The sequence below is a fragment of the Andrographis paniculata genome, unplaced genomic scaffold, assembly GCF_009805555.1.
Source record: "Andrographis paniculata isolate CXL003 unplaced genomic scaffold, ASM980555v1 Contig76END, whole genome shotgun sequence".
Classification (NCBI taxonomy): domain Eukaryota; kingdom Viridiplantae; phylum Streptophyta; class Magnoliopsida; order Lamiales; family Acanthaceae; genus Andrographis; species Andrographis paniculata.
The window spans coordinates 1151675-1172615 of record NW_026137613.1 but is presented as its reverse complement, the minus strand read 5'-3'; the positions used below and the strand labels follow the sequence as shown (position 1 = coordinate 1172615).

The 20941-nt window shown below is 28.4% G+C and overlaps 3 protein-coding genes across 3 annotated transcripts; 2 read left to right on the top strand and 1 right to left on the bottom strand.

Moving 5' to 3' along the window:
• The first annotated feature begins 2667 nt into the window (after nt 1-2667).
• On the top strand, nt 2668-5374 carry LOC127266488 (protein IQ-DOMAIN 23-like). Its single transcript, XM_051296745.1, has 2 exons — nt 2668-3009; nt 4676-5374. The coding sequence occupies exons 1-2, from the start codon at nt 2668-2670 to the stop codon at nt 5372-5374; spliced, it is 1041 nt and encodes a 346-aa protein (XP_051152702.1).
• A 446-nt stretch (nt 5375-5820) lies between these two features.
• On the bottom strand, nt 5821-7464 carry LOC127266592 (major strawberry allergen Fra a 1-2-like). Its single transcript, XM_051296877.1, has 2 exons — nt 7147-7464; nt 5821-6296 (listed from the first exon to the last, which is right to left on the bottom strand). The coding sequence occupies exons 1-2, from the start codon at nt 7328-7330 to the stop codon at nt 5998-6000; spliced, it is 483 nt and encodes a 160-aa protein (XP_051152834.1). The 5' UTR covers nt 7331-7464; the 3' UTR covers nt 5821-5997.
• Nucleotides 7465-15383: 7919 nt separating this feature from the next.
• LOC127266591 (uncharacterized) lies at nt 15384-20488 on the top strand. The gene is made up of 12 exons (XM_051296876.1): nt 15384-15515; nt 15621-15739; nt 16606-16635; nt 16749-16885; nt 17563-17742; nt 17828-17891; nt 17975-18082; nt 18290-18443; nt 19199-19288; nt 19575-19630; nt 19836-19893; nt 20064-20488. Exons 1-12 carry the CDS (start codon nt 15434-15436, stop codon nt 20201-20203), a joined length of 1218 nt encoding a protein of 405 aa, XP_051152833.1. The 5' UTR covers nt 15384-15433; the 3' UTR covers nt 20204-20488.
• Nucleotides 20489-20941: the final 453 nt, after the last annotated feature.

Sequence of the window (20941 nt, the reverse complement as noted above, 5' to 3'; positions counted from 1 at the left end):
AAATCATACAATATAAATAGTGAAGATTTTGATTTAAAATAGAAACCAAACACACAAAATGATTATTATTGTTTACTTTGCAGTCTTTTTTTCTAAATTTTTAGTTTAATTATATATATGGTTCATTCACTATGCAATTTTAATTTTATTCTTTAATTTTTAGTTTAGTTATATATATGGTTCATTGACTATGCAATTTTATTTAAAAATAAATAATTAAATTGAGGGTTTGTTTGTTTAGTGAAATTGTTTGAAGATATATGTTTTTATGTAAAGTATAAAAAATTATATAAATAATACTATCTCTGTCCCACAATGGGTGTCTTGGTCACTGTAGACACTATAATTTAGGATAGTATAATTAGTAGATAATTAAGAATGTATTAGTGAAAACAATTACTTATAATATAAATTATTACAGATAAAAATTAAGATAACTAATTAGTTTAATTAAAATTTTAAAAATTTAAAATTAAAAAATTCAAAAGAAGATTAAAATGGGTAATTATTTTCCAAAAAAAGAAATTGACATGAGACGTGGGACGGACAGAAATGGCAACATGGACATGGTAAGTGGGACGGAGAGAGTATAAAAATAATGAATATATATATGATATATTATTTATTTTTGAAGAAATATGTTTTTTTGAGAATTGTGTTTTTCAAAAAAGAACAAACCCTAATATTTATTCAATTTTTATAAAATATCACATTCAATCAATATTTAAAAAATAATTTTAGAAAAATCAAAATGCAAAAATAACACAATAATCTCTCTCTCTTTTTCTTTCGAGATTTAGACTATATTTTTTTATCATTTTAAACCAAAATAATACTATTTGAAACTGTTGAGTAAGAAAAAACTAATGTATAAAGTTTATAAATTGGATTGATATATAGTCCAATTAGTCTGATAATGGTAGCAGGGTCTTAACGGAGGTCGATCAAAAGGAGGTCGGACGAAGAAAGATGAGACGGCTGATACGGAGGTCGGTCAAAAGGAGGTCGGACGAAGGAAGGTGAGACGGTCGATAAGGAGGTCGGACAAGATAAGGTCAGGCGAAGAGAGATGAGACGGCCAATACGGAGGTCGGTCAAAAGGAGGTCGGACGAAGGAAGATGAGACGGTCGATAAGGAGGTCGGACAAGATAAGGTCGGGCGAAGAGAGATGAGACGGCCAATACGAAGGTCGGTCAAAAGGAGGTCGGGCGAAGAAAGATGAGATGACAAACACGGAAGTCGGACAAGAGGAAAGGTCTGTTAATTAGTCGGGTGAAAAAAAGTCTATTAATTGGTCGCTTAAAATTAAGCGGCCTGTTAATCGCCTGATCGGTTGGCCGGTCATTTGGTCAAACAGTAGTTCAGTCGCTTGAGAGGGTGGTCAATTGGTCACTTGATTGAGCGATCGATGAGCCGTCTGGACGAATGGTTGATTAGCCAATTGAAGGGACTGGATGGTGGTTGCTTGAGTGGGCAACTGATTAGTCGTTTGGTCTAGCGACCAGTTAGTATCTGGATTGGTCGATTGGTCAAAGTCAGATGGCGGCGGGGCAAGTTGTTACGTACGAAATATGTGGGCCTGTCTTTGGGTCCATCAGGTGGCTAAGGGGTTTCTCGAGGCATTCGGTCGGTCTGCAGTCTGTCTAAAGTTTGCTGGGCGGTTGAGTGATCGTTCGGGACCAGTCATCCATTTAAGGAGGTAAGGTGCCAGGAGGCGGTCGGTCGAGCCAGTTGGGTTCTATAACTGGTGCTAACGGTTGGTAAAACAGTTAAAACACGTGTCAATTGAGGAGGAATTAGCGAGCGGTTGACGGCAGTTGCTATAACCGACCAGGCAACGTTTCCTTAGGGAATATTTAAATATTCAGGTCTCTCTTGGAAAAAGGATCTTCAATCTTGAATATTCAATCTTCAATTGACTTCAAATTCAGTAAATTTCTTTTGAGGATCACCATTTTACTTTTACTGTTTGTAGTATTTATTTTTCTTATTTTATTTATGTGTACGGTGTTTAGGGATTTTTAATCTCAGACATTTATTTTATAAAATTCGAATATAATTTCTATTTTCGGGTTTTACTTTTTATTGTTAAAAATCGGCATCAAGAGACAAAATTTTTGATAAAAATATATTATTTTTTATTACAAATATCACATTAAAAAATATTTAAATAAAAATTGAAAAATCAACTCACCATTTCAAACTCCAACTAAACAAATCAATTTTAAACCACAACCAAACAAATCTTAATTTTATTAATTTGCCAATCATCTAAATTTTGAATATAATTATTGATAGAATTAATTACATAAAAATTTTCAATATTTGTTATAAATTGTAAATGGCAATATAAATTCTAAATGGCAATATAAATTCCAACACTTTAATACACTATCACAGCATCAAAAGCCATATCTCTATTGATAGAAAATTTTGCACAAATAAAATTCATTTAAGAACAATTCTATATATATATATATATATATATATATTCAATCATTTCTTATTATGGTTTCAATTATTGAATCATCAAAACCAATATATTATTTCCTCTTTCAATGGTAAAAATACTTCCCAACGATTTTTTAAATGGAAATACACGAAATCAAAAGTGTCAAAAAGTTGAATCAAATTCTCCATTGTTCTTTGGAAGAGAAAAAAATAAAATGAGAAAGAGTAGCAAATGGATAAAGAATTTCTTGAGTGGGAATTATAAGAAAGACAAAGACAATAATAATAAGGAGAAGCTCCGGCGAGGCTCCGGCCAGCCGTCGCCGGCCGCCGCCACGCCGCGGCTGTCGGCGTCCGTCGAGGGTAGCACTCATGAATGTGATTGTGACTCCAAAAAACATGCATTGGCTGTTGCCGCCGCCACCGTGGCGGCCGCCGATGCTGCGGTGACTGCCGCTAGGGCGGTGATTCGACTGACAGCAGCTTCGGTTCCCGAGAGGACGAACGCCGAGGAATCTGCCGCGATCAAGATTCAATCGATTTTTCGGGCATTTTTGGTATGTCGATATTTTCGAACGTATGTTAGTGTTATAATATTAACATCGTCAGGTGCGTTTGTTTTGTAAGATTATTGAAAATGATTATGTAAAATACAGATAATTGTGTAGAGATTATAATAATAATAATAATAATAATAATAATAATAAATATGTGTATTGAATTAAATTATTTTGGAAAAATGTGTGGAACAAAATAAGTAAAAGAACAAATTTGTGATTTTGTTTTAGTTTAATATTTTGGATTATGATATTTTTATAGGTTAAAATAATTGTAAAAAATATCCTTTTTGTTTTTGAATTAATGAAAAATGAGTGTTAAATGTAATATTTTTTAAAAAATAATTAAATACTATGTAAATAGTATTTTTTATTTAAATATATATATATATCTTTAGTCTTTATGTTGGATCCGTAAATAAAATTTGGTAAAAATAATTTATATCTAATCATGTTCGCTAAACAGGTCATCTAAGTATTTAAAAATATTGTCACGTCTGCTTATATGGATATATGAAACTAATATAAGCTAGGAATATTAACAATTCTTAACACCAAGTATTTAGCAAGTGGTAAAAATAATTATTCAGTACTTGATTCATAGTCTTTAATGTAAATACATGAAATACTCTATATAAATATATGTGACAAAAAACGGTGGCATCGTACTGATTTGATTAAGTTACCAAACTGATTTAAAGTAATTAACAAACCATCACCACACAAATAACATATTATCAAATTAGCACATTAACTTCAAACAATTAGTAAATCATCCCAAAGTATATAATATATGTTGTGTTATATATAAATATGTGTTACGTGGGTTATATTTTATGCTGAAATCAGCATATATTGTGCTACATGCAATTATATAATGTACTACTCCATCTGTTCAACTAGAAAGTATATATATTTTTATTTTGGGACGTCCAATTACAAAGTAAACATTTTATTAAATACCTCACTTTTTTTTTGTCTAGAAATACTCTTTCTTTACATCACATCATTACTTTTACACGAAAAAATAAAGGCAAAAATGTCATTACACTACTTTTAACTATCCACTATAATTAAAATACTATTATTTCTTAAACACCGCGTCAAAAGTAAATGTATACTTTATATGTGGACGGAGGGAGTATATTATATATTTTAATAGGTTATATATTGTGTTGTGTGTATAATCTGTTTATTATACTATTGTGATAAAATAAGAATATGGTGTGCTAAAATCATAATTATATTTTGTTATATATTATTATAATTTGCTATTAAAATATTTGATATATTATATTAATATATGCTACTATCTTTATAAATATTTGTTGAATAGGTCAAATAAGTATCATACTAAAATCATAATTATATTTTGTTATATATAATTATATAATTTGCTATTAAAATATTATATATATATTATATTAATATATGTTATTTTCTTTATAGAAATTTGTTGATTAAGTTAAATCAAACACCATGCTAATTTGAATTAACACGGTAACTGAAGCGATGACAAAAATGCATTATATTTCTAAAATTTATATATGGTGTTTCATGTATTTTTATTGAAATATTCGTCATATATGCATTTAACTATTTTAAAATTAAGGATCTTTAAAACATAATCAGTCTAACTATTTTTATTTTTTTTCTCTTTTTTTAGGCAAGAAAAGCGCTCAAAGCATTGCGAGGATTAGTAAAATTACAAGCGCTTGTAAGAGGACATTTGGTGAGAAAACACACAAGTGCGGCATTTAAGTGTTTACAAGCATTAGTGAAAGTTCAAGCTCGAGCTCGAGTTCAAAAACAACTTCAAATCAAAGGAAGCCACCATGAGAAAATCAAAGTCGTTAAGGCAAATTCAAGCAACCACAAGTTAGTAAAAAATGGTCGAAACATTCGTTCTATCAACTTAAACATAAATAAACCACAACACATAATCGCCATCCAAACTTCATCTAGTGAGAAAAACCAAAACATCATTTTCCAAACACCGTCCTCAGAACCCCCTAAAAGTCCTAAAACGACCCCCAAAAGTCCTAAAACAACCGGCCATTATGTACTCGACAATTCATCCAACCCTAGATTAGTTAGCCCGCGTTGCCCGTTGACCTCAAACAAAACGGATTCAAAATCGAGGCTCCCATTGACCTTATTTATGCCCGAGTGTGGGGAATCACTTAACCATGGTTACAACTTTGGTCCCAACTACATGGCAAAGACGAAGTCCTCACAAGCCAAAGCCCGGTCTCATAGTGCCCCAAAGCTACAAACTCCAGAGACATCTGAGAAGCAAATGTGCCGAGGGAGAAATGTTGCGAAAGAGATAAGGATAAAGAGATCAATTTCTTTTAAAGGGTAGATTGCTCAAAACTTATGTATGATTGATACAAGTAGTTTAAACCGTAGATACATCGAAGATGTATGGAAGAGCAAATAAGGATGTAATGTTAATAAATGCACAATCAAATGTGATTGTGTCCTCAAATGTTCTATACTTGGAATTTGTCGAATTTGTGCTTGTATTATTCTTTTCCGGTATTTTAAAGTATTTTTTATTTTGTTGTTTTATTTAGATGAAATGGTTATCGATGGTCTGTTTAAATACACTTTGAAGTCATTTTTAACTGGAATGTACAATAGTGCAACTCAAGAAAGCTTTTGGGCTCTATATTACGAAAATTAGATCAAACGTGCAATAAAGCAACCAAAAATTTAAAATTAACGCTAAAATAAAACTAAATAAATATCTAAAAAATGCAATCATGAAATGATAAATTACGATTATAATACACATATTTCAAACACATACGATAATTTTATTCAATACACAATAAGTTTATTAGTGATCTCACCACACAGAAGGCAAGTTCGTAGCAACCAGCAAAGACACACAAAACATCAAAAAAAGAGACAACAATAGTATAGTGTGTATATATATATATATATGTGTGTGTGTGTGTGTGCGACGACATCGATGCAAAGTTAAACATAGGCGTCGGGATTTTTGAGGAGATAAGCTTCGACAGCCTTGTACATCGCCAATACCCTTTCCTTGCCCGCCTTGACTTCCTCTTCTTTCAGAGTAAAGTCCCCTTTTGTGTGGTACTTGCTCGTGACCTTAGAAATCGATCCACCATCAGCCGATTGCTCAAACTTAACTTCATAGGATATCTTCTCAAGTTTGTCAACCAACGAGTCGCCTTCCACCAATGTGTACTTGTAGGTGAATGTCTTCTCGTCGAGCTCATCTATACGGTACTTGATAGACTTCAAAGGACTTTCTACAAGGTTCGTGAATCGTATTCAATATTTCAAACATATTATCATTTTTTGTATTGAAATTTCAATTATAACTGAAGTTGTTAACGAGACAAATTAAACTGAAATCTTCATAGCAAAGCTTGGCTCCTTAATGGCTTGAATTAGGATTGTGTTAATTCATTAAGATGATAAACTAAAAATGATGTTCAAGTTTTGCTTATTAAATCTTTTTTTTTTTTATGAGCTCAACTCGGCTCGTTAAGTAATTTTTTTAATTAATTTATTTATTTGTTCAAATTAAAACTCAATTCTTGAACTATCTATTTTTATTTTTATTTTTTTTCCTTTATAAACTTTCTCTAAAATTCAAAAACAAGTCTAATTAATATCATGAGATTAATATAAATTTAGCTATAGAAACTACAACAAATATAATCAAATACTTATAAATTCGTTATGCATTATTTTATATTAAATTGTTGACTTTTTATGAATGGATATAATAATTTATTGTATAATGTTAACGTGTAAATATATTGTATTTTTATAATATTCATAGAGAACCATATCACCAAAAATTATTGGGTGAACAAATATATATTATAATTATTGGATTTGTATTATATTCCATTTATTTAGTTTATCAAATTTGTTTTTATCTGAGTTTAAACAAGTTAAACCAAATCGAGTCTGCAAGTAACTTATCTATTTTACAACTTTAATCGTCACTAATTAGTGAAAAAAAAAATTAAAAATTAAAAATCATATGCCCAAAGCTCTACGTGGCGAATAACATATAACTTACCTACGCAAGTAGATCATATTCACACATTTGGTATTTGTCGAACTATTTTTTACTAATTAATTTACCTTCAGCGAAGTTGATCTCCTTAACTGTTCCAGCTCCGCCGTCGCCCTCCAAAATATTTATGCTCTTAATTGCTTGGGGCATGAGCTTCGGGATCAAATTGTGCGAGTCGACGATCGATGCCTTGAAGATCCTCGCCGGAGCGATGGATGAAATATTTTCGTCGGTGAAAATTGCTACGCCCATATTAATTCTTGAATAATAATTGATAATAGTAAAGATTAGATTTTTATGGCTAGAGGAATTCGATTTTGAGTAAATAGGAAGAAGGATTGAAGCAATTTATAGGAAGAATTATATTGTCGTTCATGGAAAGATTATTACAAACTTTGGCGGAAGGAAGACGGCCAACTTATTCTATTTTAATTTCTTGATTTTATGTGTGTGTTTGTTACTAGTTTGTTAGCCGGAAGGTACACACAAATATCTATGGATTTATTTATTTATTTTTATTCGGGATTGAATTTGAAAATTTGAAATTTTTAATTAAATTAATATTTAATACTCCCTCCGTCCCGTGAGCCCTTTTGTTAGGACACAGTATTTTAGGTAGTGTAGGTTATTAAGTTATGATAGTATTTTATTATTTTTTTATATGTGTAGCGTTGTTGGTATTTTAAATATTTTTAGAATTATATCTCAATAAAATATATGCAACATGGATGGATATCATTTGGTAGACAATAAAATTTTATATAATACAAATGAATAAAGAAATTTATTTATTTATTTATCATTACCATAAATTAGTTTTATAAAAAAAATGAGGAATTTTAAAGGTAGATAAAAATATTTGTTAATTGAATAGAGAGATAGAAATAAAAGGGTTTTGTGTGGGTCATAAGTGTATGATGTTAGAAGTTTAATTAAATTGATTTATATTTGTTAAATATGTTTAAGATTGATAAACTTACCAAAAATAAAAAGAAGCAATCTTCTGCGAGATATAAAAAAAAAATGGGGTCATCTGTGGCGGGACGGAGGAAGTATTATATTGTGCAGAAAAATATATAGGGTGTTATTGTTTGGGAGTTTGGATTTGGGATTTAGGATTTAATAGTATACATTTTGAATTAAAATAATTGTACGATGTGATATAAATAGATGTGATATTTTGAATCTAAAATTAATTTATAATATAATATAGAAAATTAAAAAAAAAATAGTTATTTAATTTGATATTTTTGAAAAAGAAAAATTAGGAATAATAAATTTTGAGCAAAATTCTCAAAAAAAGAACACACTCTAATTTTTTTTTTAAGGAATATGAAGTCTAAATAGTAAAAAAATATTCAAAACAAACTAACACGTATTACTCTTAGATAATTATTTTGTGATTTTCAATTGTGTAACCATTAAATATCAATTTTTCTTTTAAGTAATATAAACTAAAATATATATTTAAGATCGAGTTTATATTTATTTATATCGATATTATTACACAACATAAAATAAAATACATGGGCAAAATAATTTTTATATTAAAAAAGTACTCCCTCCGTCTCACATACTGTGTCTGCTACACCGTAGACACGGTATTTTAGGAGGGGTGCAATTAGTAGATAATTAAAAATGTATTAGTGAAAATAATTATCCTATAATATAAATAATTATAAATTAAGATTAAGATAACTAATTAGTTTAATTAAAATTTTAAAAAAATAAAATTAAAAAGTTTAAAATGAGATTAAAGTGTATAATCATTTTCCAAAAAAGGAAAGTGACATGGTATGTAGGACGGACAGAAACGACAACGTGGACATGGTATATGGGACGGAAGGAGTAATAGTTTTGATATATGAAAAATATATAATAAATTTGTGTTTTTTAAAATAAAAGTAAATAGATTAAATTGAAAATTATTAATGTGCATTTGTTTTTTGAAATGAAAATATTTTTTTCATATGAAATATAGAAAATTGTGTATATAATATAAAAATAATAAATATGTGTAATGTATTAATTTTTTTAAAAAAATATGTGTAAAAAAAACAAAAAGGACACATTATTTAAGCTAAAACACAAATATACGTGTTAGTTTTTTTTTATATTTTTGGATGGATGTATTTATTTATTTATTTTTTATTTTTTATGCCAGACATAAGAGAATTATGTTAAAAATATAGAAAATAATATTTTGTATTGAATTATTGACTTTTTATATGCGAATAAAATGTATGCATTACGTTAACATATATATTAGATTTTTTAAATAATATATAAGTCTATCGTAAAATTTTATTTTTTATATTGTAAACCCTCAAATCCTGCCAATGATGTGGTAACGGGGATGGAGACGGAGAGAAGATTTAAATAAAAAATAATAAAAATACAATTTTTTTACATAAAAAAATAAAAAAAGAAATTGATATAAATTATATATAATTTTTTCTATCACAAATTCAAGTTTCTTTTATTTCTTTGTATACGAGAGAATTGAAAAAGAATAAAATAATAAATTATTTCTTAATTTTAATTTTCAAGAACAAATAAATAAAAAAATAAATAAATTCATTTCTATTTCGAACACGTCTTAAATGAATAAAGTCACTTACTGGAGATTCTCTCCCAAATACACTATTCATCCTATTTTTTTTAAAAAAAAATATTAAATCAAACACTTGTTTTTTATTTTTTATATTATACTAAAAATTAATTTTACGTTCAAAACATCACATTAATTTCTATTTATATCACATCATACAACTATTTAAATTCAGAAATTTTATTATTCAAATCTCAACTCAAAATCCAAACCCCAGAACAAACACACCCTAAGTATCATGCATGGTTGTGATGTAAATTGAAACAGCTTGTTTAGTTATTACTCCCTCCGTCCCAAATACCATATCCACGTTGCCGTTTCTGTCCGTCCCACATACCATGTCACTTTTCTTTTTTTGGAAAATGATTACACACTTTAATTTCATTCTAAATTTTTTAATTTTATTTTTTTAATTTTAATTAAACTAATTAGTTATCTTAATTTTAATTTATAATTATTTATATTATAGGATAATTATTTTCACTAATACATTATTAATTATCTACTAATTACACCCCTCCTAAAATACCGTGTCTACAGTGTAGCAGACACGGTATCTGAGACGGAGGGAGTATTATTATTATTATTATTATTATTTTATTTCGTGAATCCCAATTTTTTAAGTGATTTAGGGAACAGATAAGAAAGAGAATATCTTTTAGTGATTCGACGATTTCAACTTAGAAGAGTTAATTACATTATCATATCAGCATAGAGCAAACAAAAAATGGAATAAATTTGTATGTAATCAACAAATCTTTGTGTGTATTATATTTAATTTTTATTTTGTAAATAAAAGGTATATTATATACTCTCCGTTCCATAAATATAATTTTAATTAGGTTGAACACGCGATCCGTTTGTTATCGAAGAACGGATTATTTAAAGAATATTGATATTATATTGATAGTTAGTAAAAAGTATGAGTAAAAGACTTTTTTGCCCTTGTGAGTGTATTAGTGTAAATGGCAGTGGCAATTGTGTAATAAAAATAAAAAGTAGGAGTAGTTTTACGATGATATGATTATTTATAAAAAATAAGACTATTGTTTTGGAACGGACAAAAATGATAAATAAAAATATTGTATTGAATTGAATATTAATAGAAGAGGGGCAAAATATTTAAATTTACAAAATAATTTTTTTATTTGTAAAATAATACTATTATTATCTACTTAATAATTTTATATTTATTTTTTGCATACTAATATTAAATATTAATTATTACATCAAATATAGTCCAAATTAAAAAGAAAAAAACAATCTTTTTTATTAGTAAATGTTGATATACTATAGTTTGAAAAAAAAAAAGCTAATGCATTTTCTTATTAAAAAAAATTAAAACTTTGATATTTTTATTATTTTTTATTTATTTTAAATATTTTCTAAAAATGATATATATATTATTCTTTTAAAAATTAAAAAAAATAAATAAAATATGATAAAAGTAGGGTTGGGGTGGAACAAGGGTGGGCTGCCCCTTAATAGGTCCCGCCACTGGAGACGGACGAAGTATTTTATTTTTGAAATTTATTAAGAATAGTGTACATTAAAATCACACTTTGTAGGATAATATTACAGTTCTTAATACTTCGTCCGTACTATTCGAACATATCTCAATAAAAGTATGTAAGAAATTTTTGACATTTTTGTATTTTGACTTTATATGTAAAATAATTGTATATGTAATATATTTATAATTTAGATAATAAAAAATTAATGGTATTTTGATATTAATATATATTTACTAATACTTAAATAAAAAAAAAATTAAATAAGACATACAAAGATGATAAAATTAATAATTTGACTTAGAATGAAATAAGTATTATTTTAATAAATTATATATTTATAAAAATAATTAATATTGTATTTATTGTAGTATGATACAAAATTTTAGTTTAAATATTACTTAAAATAAATTAATTTGTCATACGAAAAAAAATAAAAATTGTGCTTGACCTGGTAGTACAAATGGTGAACCATGCCAGACAGACCAATAGGCCGGACTGTGTTTGGCTTGACTTATTTTATTGAAATTAAATAAATATGTTTAAAATTAAATAATTTTATAAATGTATTAATAAATAGTTATATATATATATATAATGAAATTTACACAAACATGAACACACCCTTAAAAAAATAAAAAATAATAATAAAAAAAAAACGATAATATTGAAATTAAATGAAATGAATTTTTTTAATACTAAGATAACCTATTAGTTTAAAATTTCATTCTAATTGCATTTTAATTTTTACCTTTGTACTGTCTTACCTAAAATAAATTTTCCGTTTGGTTAGCGGTTGAATTATTAAGTGAAAAGTTGGATTGAAAGTGATTTATTAATTAATATTTGATTTATGATATAATATATATAAGATTAAAAAGTTTGAAAATATGTATTTAATTATTTTAATAAAATATATATCATATAAATATTATTTTATAGAGAATAAAATTTTATATAATACAAATAAATAAGAAAATATAAATTTTTTTATTAATGAATAATATAAATTAATTTGCAAATAAATAGAGAGTTTTGAATGAATATAAATATATTTGTTTACTGAAGAAAGAAATAGAAATGAATAATTTTGAATAAATTTTGAATGAGTCACATATTATATATATTTATATTTAAATTATATTTTTTTTCTTCCCAAAATAATAGAGACATTTGAGATAGAATAATTGTATTATATTGATAGTGTGTAAAAATATTTCTAAAAGATTAAAATGTCCATACTTTATATAATTATTGTGAAAAAAAATGAGAATAATTTTGTAAAAAAGTTGGGAGATAGTTACTAAAAATTGAAATGTGACTATTGTTTTGAAACGAACATAAATAGCAAAATTAGACTATTATTTGGGGCGAAGAGAGTATTTCATTGGTTTTATAAAACTATGATATTTTATTTGAAATATTACTACAAAATACATATATTTATTTATAATCATTAATTTTGTTTATATTTAATTATATTACTAATGATATTTAAATAAATTAATAATTCAAAAATTGTTTTATTGGTATGTTAGTTTTTGGTGTGCTTGTTTTGTGAAATTACGATAAACAAATTTATTTTATGTAAAGTATAAAGAATTGCGTGGAAAATATAAAAAAAAATAAATGAATGTGTGTAAACAAAGTTTTTGTATTTTTAGTTTGAGGTATTTTTTATATTAAATCTAAAAAATAATCTAAAAAATATTTCATTCATTGCACTTATCGTGTCTATTTTTTCGTTTTTGCATGTTCATTTTTTTTATTTTCGCATGTCCACTTATCCTGTCACACGTTATTTTTTTTTTTTGAAAAGAATTATATCCTTTAATTTTATTTTAAAATTTTTAAGTTTTAATTATTTAATTTTAATAAGATTAATTAATTATCTTAATTATAAGTTAAAATTATTTTTATCATATAAGAATTATTTTCATTAATATATTTTTAATTATTTACTAATTATATTCCTCCCTAAATTCCTGTGTTACAGTAAAAGGGACACTGTAGCCGGAACGGATGAGTAATATTTTATATTGAATGATTGTATTTTTAAGTGTAAAGATTAAATATTATATATTTTGTATGAATTTATATATCTTATATTTTTTTTAATATTAGGAAACTGTATTAAAACTTTTTTATTATAATACATCCTATTTGGTAAAAATAAATAAATAAAATTTAAAAAGAAAATAGATATTCGAGTTTAATTTATTATAATAAATAAAATTGACAATTATGTCATTTAAAATAATTTACCAAGTATACATCGACAAGATTCTAAATCTTAAATATAATAATAAATTCTATATCACATAAATCTTACGTATAAGATCTCAATTTCATAAAAAAATAAAATTCGTAACCCCTAAATCAAACAGTTCCTAAAATCAGGAAAAAAAAGACAAAAAAAAAAAAACTCTTTTAATTTTTTTTTCCAATAAAAATATATAAACATCATATTTATGTTTTATTAATGAAAAATATGGAAGAATTTTTATACTCCATCCTTTTGCCCCATTTCAATTGTCTCATTTTTTTTTTTTTTTTATCTGTCCAACTTCAATTGGCACATAGGACCATTAAAACTATTTTATTTTTATCTTTCTTCAACAAATAAATATTTAATAAAATAAGTTTTATCTTAATTATAAATAAATAAATATGTATTTTTTTTAGTTGTATTATTTAAAATTTTATTCTCTACAAAATGACATTGATATTACATATATTTTATTAAAATATAATATTTACAATATTTAAATACGTATTTTAAATTTATTTTAATTATATATATTCAAACTATCAATAATATTACTCCATAAAAATATAATAAAATAATATCATAATTTAATATTATTAACCATTTACCTTAAACAACATGTCCCACATCAAATGAACCATTTGATTTAAGAGCGGAGAGACTAATATATGATTTATTTATTTGTTTAGTTATTATTATAATTTTGACTTTTTTGATCCAATTAGATTCACATTCCCACACCAATTATGCAGCTCAAATTGACCCTGGCCCTGACCCGCAATCCACACCCGCTATGTACCGCCTGAACCGCTTCTTCTCTACTATGATCCGGGACCCGTGTCCCTACTTTATCCTGTGTTCACACACCTTATATTTACTTGGTCGCTTGACCCGACTCACCGTTGGATCTGCGTTTTTTTGTGAGGCGCATCTCTGACCATTCGATCTAGGTCTTTAATCTTGATCGTTGGCGCATTTTTGACCCTGAGTGTATATAGATAGAGACAGAGGGGCTCACTTCCTTTCTCACCATTCGAAGGCGTTTTACGGCAGTTTTTGGCGGTTCTCGCCGGTGTTTTACCTCCTATATATTTTTGGAGGCCATTAGATACATAAATACCCATGTTTGTTGTTGTTCATAGCCGAAAGAGGCTTGTTCAACTGTGTAGGCTTCTTTAAGCTTTGATGTGTTGTCTGTGGGGTTATTTTATTTTGTAGTTCATTAGTTTTGGGCCGGCCGTTTATGTTAGTCGCTAATAGGTGTGTTTTTTTGAGTGTCGATGTTTGTTTCAAGTTGGTTAGGGGCTCGAGTTGGTTAAGGGCTGAGCCTAACAAAAACTAGTTCAATACTTTTATTTTTACTCGATTTCGTTAATAAAATTTTTAGATCATTTCATATATTTTTATAACAATTATTATTATTATTATTATTATTATTATTTGTCAATCGTCCTTATAACTAATAAGTAAGCTGGCAATGGATCGATTCGTCCGGATTCGTGTTGACCCGTTTATTATCGTGTCGGATTTGGGTTGATTCGTGTTGACCCGTATAAATAATTAAGTCGAAATTCTTAATTCAAATAAAATTATATGTTGTCGTGTTGTCGTCTTATATTATTTTTTATTGATTTGAGCGTAAATTATGTTGAATTATTTAAAATTGAAATTTGTTTTAATTAATTTATAAAGAATTATTAAATTATAATTATTATATATATATATAATAAATATATTAATCAACATTAATATATTATAATTAGTCGAGTAGGATTTTCTAGTCAATTTATTTGCATAATTGGATTTAAATTTTTTTATTCAAACCCAATTATTTTGTGTCGGATCAATTTTTACTGGATCTGGATATAAATAAGTTTGGAGCCCAATGGGCTAAGTACTCCCTCTCTCTATATATCGAATATATATTCGCCAAAAGAGAGGGAAAGCTCGACGCCGCCGACAACATGCCACGAACGACGACGGTGGCCGCCCCTGGTTGCCCTACCCTGCGCGCTGTGACCTTCGATACTCTTGGCCTCGTCAAAGGTAGGAACGAAGTCTTCAATGGAGTTTCTACTTTGCAAACAAAGTTTATCGATACATGTGGAGAGTTTTAATTCGTGTGCTCTTACATATTTGTTTTTTGGGCAGTTGTTGAAGCACGAGAAGGACAGGATGGAGGAGCTGCAAAGGTGGTGGAGAGGTGGGGCGAACCGGATTCGTCCAAGTGCGTACTCGCTGCTTCGATTTTTGATCGAGAATCCGACCCGGTAAACTTAAAACTCTACAGCTCTTTTATGCTCGTTTTGGTTGTATCAGAAAAAATTTAGTGTCGGATTTGTAATTTTGTTTATCGTATTGTTTGTTAGGGTTTATAAGGCATACTTGCTTTCTGGTGCCTCCTTGCCTAATTAATTTGTAGTTACTGAAGAATTAGTAAGCTATTTTGGTGAATTAAGCATAGTGCAAATTGTATTTAGCATCGAAATTCTGCTGATTACTGTTAAAGAATCTGTAGTTCATCTTGAAGTATTTGTGGGAGAATTTTAGTGAAATAAAGGAAAGTACCTAATTGATAATTGGACTGGAATTTTTCTTTTGTTTTGTCATGAAGGTAGTTTAGTTTTCAAATTGATGCATCGAAGCTAACAGTAAGTATTTCTGTGTTGATGAGTAATACAGTCTTAACATATTTTAGATGACGTGATACAAAAAAATGTGTTGCACGAATATATACTTCGAATGTGAATTCTAATGTTGAAATTACATTAATATTACATATAATATTGATGATTAGCAAGCTTATAGTATGTGCTGGGATCCTAACTATACCTGTTTGTTATGGAATTATTTCTATTTGCAAAGAGCTTAAAATTTTGGCCAGAGAGGCTTTTTATATATGCGGCATGTATTATAGATTCAGAGAAATATGATATAGAAAAATAAATAAATAAATAAAAAGAATCATTGATTCAGTATTGCAATGCCCGATTGAATTGTAGTTCCCTTTTAAGTTCATTGTTTTGGATGATATGTGATTGATCTTTTAGAAACTTTTTCTTGCACAATTATTAGTTCATAAGTTGTCTTTGACATGTTTGTTATTTATGTTGCATGGAATGTTTGAATGTTGCAGCTGATCGGCATTGCGAGGAAGTGTGGTTCGGTATGTCATTCTATTGCTTGTAAACATCAAATGAGCATGCCTATGGTTTTTTATGTGCATATTAATCGTTTTGTTTTAAGCAAACATTTTTGTAATTGTACTATGTTTCACAGATTGAGGTGATGAGTGCTATTACTGGGGATCTACGTTTTCACAGTCCGACTCTTTATGAAGCTTCAGAATGTCTCGAGAACGAAGCTGTGATAGGATTGCATATGTTTCAAAAAAAGCTATCCGAGTCATCTCCGAGGTATCAAAACAATTTATCTGTGTTTTAAACTTTGGAATTCGGTTTAATCTAGATCTGTGCATTCTTATGGTTGGCTTGCTCATGTTGGTAGAATTTAAGAAGATAATAATTGTAATTTTACTATGTTTATTTGTTGAACATTCAACATTGTATAAACTATAAATAACACTTTGTTTGATAGGTAGAGTTGGCAAGATACATTTTTGGTATTGGAAAAAGTCTTAAAGCATCTTTTCTTTTTAAAAGTGATAGATTTCTTATCATGCACATGTTATACTTTTGTATATAACCACTTTAGTTTCCGGCTTAGTTTGCCCTCTTAGTTTCTTGTCAAAATAATAATAATAATAATAATAATAATAATAATAATAATGATAATATTAAACAGAATATGCAATTTGTTCAATGACATTTTGTGTTTATTATGTAAACTGTTAAATTATTGCCGTGCCACCTGAAGGATATTACATTAAGTTGCAATGCCATATCAACTGACATGTTTGTAGTTGTTTTCCTTTTTTTATCTATATGCCTTTTTTTGGCATTGGATCATTATTGCACATGTCTAGCTACACATCTTCATTACTTCTTTACCATTAACCTTGATGATACACTATTACAGTGTAGTAATGATTTTCGAGTGTAATAGTTTTAGTTTTCTAAACTTCTTAATTTAGATCATGTAAATTGCTTACCTGCACAAATAAAGGACGTGCAAGTGTGGAATCTGTCAAGTTAGGGCAAACTCCAGCTGAATCTGTTCGCGATCCATCTCCAACAGTGTGGAAGGTTTGTGGGTCCGGTAATATTTTGTGTTCAAAGGTGGATGATAGTGAGAACTACGCTTTGTTTGGAGGGTGAGTTTCTGCAATCACTAAATTTGCTGATTCAAAATTGATAGTAGTTTATGGTGTTGATATCGTGTCATCTTGTTTCCATCAGGAAGGGTGTTGAAGCTAATGTTTGGGATCTTCAAAAGGGCAGTAAGATCTGGGCTGCAAAATCTGTAAGCAATTCATTTTCCATACCAATGTAGAAGTTTGTTAGCTATCTGTTTAAGCATTTTATTTGTGGAATTTATCTGTGTAGCCTGTGAAAAACACTCTTGGAATATTCACCCCAACTTGGTTCACATCAGCAACCTTCTTGAATAAAGATGATCACCGTAAACTTGTTGCTGGAACCAATTCTCATCAGGTGCGTTTCTGACGACAACCTGCTTTGTCTATAGTCAATGATTTGGAAAGTAATCCATGTGTTGGCTAAGTTTGGTTAAACCTTCTTCGATTAGTTTTTGTAATGTGCTTTTGAGTTCAGTGGTAAACAGGTGACTGTAATTAGTATTTTCATTTGTATTTATTTTCATGGTGATTTGTAGCTGAGCAAACCTAATTATTTTGGTAGGTTCGCCTCTACGATATTTCTGCTCAGAGAAGGCCAGTCATATCAATTGATTTTAGAGAAATGCCTATTACAGCTGTTTCGGAGGATGGTGATGGACATACAATATATGTAGGAAATGGCTCTGGTGACCTTGCTTCCATTGACATCCGCACAGGTATAGTTATAGTAATGTATCTTTTACAGGTTAATTAATTGTTTTCCGTTAGAACTTTACATATGCTATTTAGTTGTGATGCTCAACATGAAACCTTTTGTGAAATAGCACAGTTCATGAGGTATGGATGATGAATATTCTTGTAGTTTAGACTTGGGCTTTACATGACTATTGCCTATGTAGATTGCTAATAAGATGTGAGATTTGCATTGATAAATTTATGTATTCGAATTTTTTAGAAGCTCGTTGTGTGCACTCAATTCGACATCCAAAAGAAACTAACTATATCCAATGATATCTTCTCCTGTATCTGATTTACAAAATTGTGTGATTTATGATGCATTGGTCTTATTATTGTAGTTGTAATTTCAAATTAATCTAAATTATTTATCGATTACTGTAAATAGATTATATATATACATACAAAGGAGATAGAGAGCCATTAGAATCCTAAATGTGTAACAACCTATAATTATGTTTATGTCTACAAAAATCTATTTCTAAATGCCTAGGCAACACTTCCCTCAAGTTGGAGTGGATATATATATTATTCATTCCCAGTCTGTTTTATATGTAATTGCTATATATATATATTTTTATTTTTTTTCAATCAATGCCTTGGTTAATATGTCTCCTTAATAGAGACACTTATACAGAGGCGAATGTTTCATTGAAGAAGAGGCATGAAAGACTTGCTATGATTGTAATCCGTCAAAGTTGTTTGTTTTAATCTATTCCCTGCTTGTGCATCGTAGGTAAACTCCTGGGATGCTTTATTGGAAAATGTTCTGGAAGTATAAAATCCATAGTCAAACACCATAAACTTCCAGTAGTCGCCTCATGCGGTGAGTTCATTCAACAGGATCGTAGCACAATTTGTATGACGTTTCAGTTAAGCAATATAGCACAATGGATGAATGAAATTTTAATCGTTTAAGATTTTTTTTCCTCCTGTGTGTTATGATTTGTTGAAAACAATGCCTAATACATAAGCACTGGATTATACTCCGACTTTATTTGTGTTGGTTATTGATTATGATATTATGTTGTGTTCTATCGTAAACATATTAGGTCAAATTTTCTATATATCTTATGCTTCTACTGATATGAATTTTTGGGTTCTTTTATTAGGACTTGATAGTTACTTGCGGATTTGGGATGTACATTCACGGCAACTTCTGTCAGCGGTATGTTTCTTTGAAGTTTGAAGCTGATTTGGTCAATATTTTGTGGCACTACATCCTCTGTAATGTGATTTTATAGTGTTCTGTTTTTTCCAGCCTTTGAATAAAGGCATCTCTTTTGAATCCAAATCCGCCCACATATATTAGCTCTACGTCCGCACAATAGATTTTGGCATTGGCTAACAGTTCCATACCTTTTCGCATGCAGATTTTCTTAAAACAACACCTTACTGGGGTGGTTTTTGATTCACATTTCAGTACAGAAGGTACATATATATATATATATGTATGTATATATGCATACTGGACTTAATTAATTATTCTACGCTTTATTTCAAAAGAATTGCTGGATGCAGCATAATAATACTTATGATTATTGTTTTTATTTCTAGAGCAGCAACATCTGATAATTTTGGTTGACATTTACTCCTTACAGATTCTGCTCCCAAACCGAATATTGACAGTGCTGAGGTAGAAGCAATACCTTCAAAACGAAAACATGGATCTAAAGAAAAGCGTGGAAGTAAGAAGATGAAGTCGAAGACAGATGACAAGAGATTCGAAGGAGAAGATTAACACGCGGCATTATATGGGTAAATCTAATCTATTTATCCAGTTTTGCCGTTGTGTTATCTAGCTTTTGTGTTTTTACTTTTATCTTATGAGTAATCGATCTTAAGGCAAGATATTGACAATAGTATCAGAAAAGCTGCAAAGCGAAAGCTCCTTCGCTTGTGTCGAACTTTATTTTTGTTATGAGAAAATTGTGTTTGGTGGTTGTAATATTTGATCTCTTTAGGCAAAGAAATGTTTCTAATGTTTATGGTATGTTTCAGCAGCTATTGCTGAGTTTTTGTCATATATATATATATATATACAACAAAATGAGATGTTTCGAATTAAATTATGTTTATTTTGTCTAGGGGATTGGATTTTGGGTTTAAAATTTTAACAGTTGTATAATGTGACATAATAGGTGTAATGTGATGTTCTTAATGTAATTTTTTTTTTTTTTTTTTTTTTTTTTTTTTTGGTGAAATTTGATAAATAATAAAAATTTAGCCAACTGTTCAGGTTATGTGTGACATAGTTTTGCCTTACTGCATTGTTGATTTAGCCACCCCACCCCTTGCAGGTTGTTTTGTGGTTTCTTTGTTGTTGTAAGAGCTTATTTATTTGCTTGAAATTGTTGGCTTGGTTTTTTTGGTATTTTGGAAATAGCAATAATTAAACCATGTCATCCAATCTATAAATTATCCTTCTATAGAGTATAATACTACCTCCATCCGCCTAGGGATGTCGTCAATGGACGGG

Excerpts from the sequence above, each read along its gene's own strand:
- LOC127266488 (XM_051296745.1), top strand. The coding sequence starts at position 2,668 with ATGAGAAAGAGTAGCAAATGGATAAAGAATTTCTTGAGTGGGAATTAT. Across the intron at positions 3,010-4,675 it reads CGATTTTTCGGGCATTTTTG|GCAAGAAAAGCGCTCAAAGC; the intron begins GTATGTCGATAT and ends CTCTTTTTTTAG.
- LOC127266592 (XM_051296877.1), bottom strand. The coding sequence starts at position 7,330 with ATGGGCGTAGCAATTTTCACCGACGAAAATATTTCATCCATCGCTCCG. Across the intron at positions 6,297-7,146 it reads GGAGATCAACTTCGCTGAAG|AAAGTCCTTTGAAGTCTATC; the intron begins GTAAATTAATTA and ends CGAACCTTGTAG.
- LOC127266591 (XM_051296876.1), top strand. The coding sequence starts at position 15,434 with ATGCCACGAACGACGACGGTGGCCGCCCCTGGTTGCCCTACCCTGCGC. Across the intron at positions 15,740-16,605 it reads TTGATCGAGAATCCGACCCG|CTGATCGGCATTGCGAGGAA; the intron begins GTAAACTTAAAA and ends TGAATGTTGCAG. Across the intron at positions 19,289-19,574 it reads TCCAGTAGTCGCCTCATGCG|GACTTGATAGTTACTTGCGG; the intron begins GTGAGTTCATTC and ends TTCTTTTATTAG.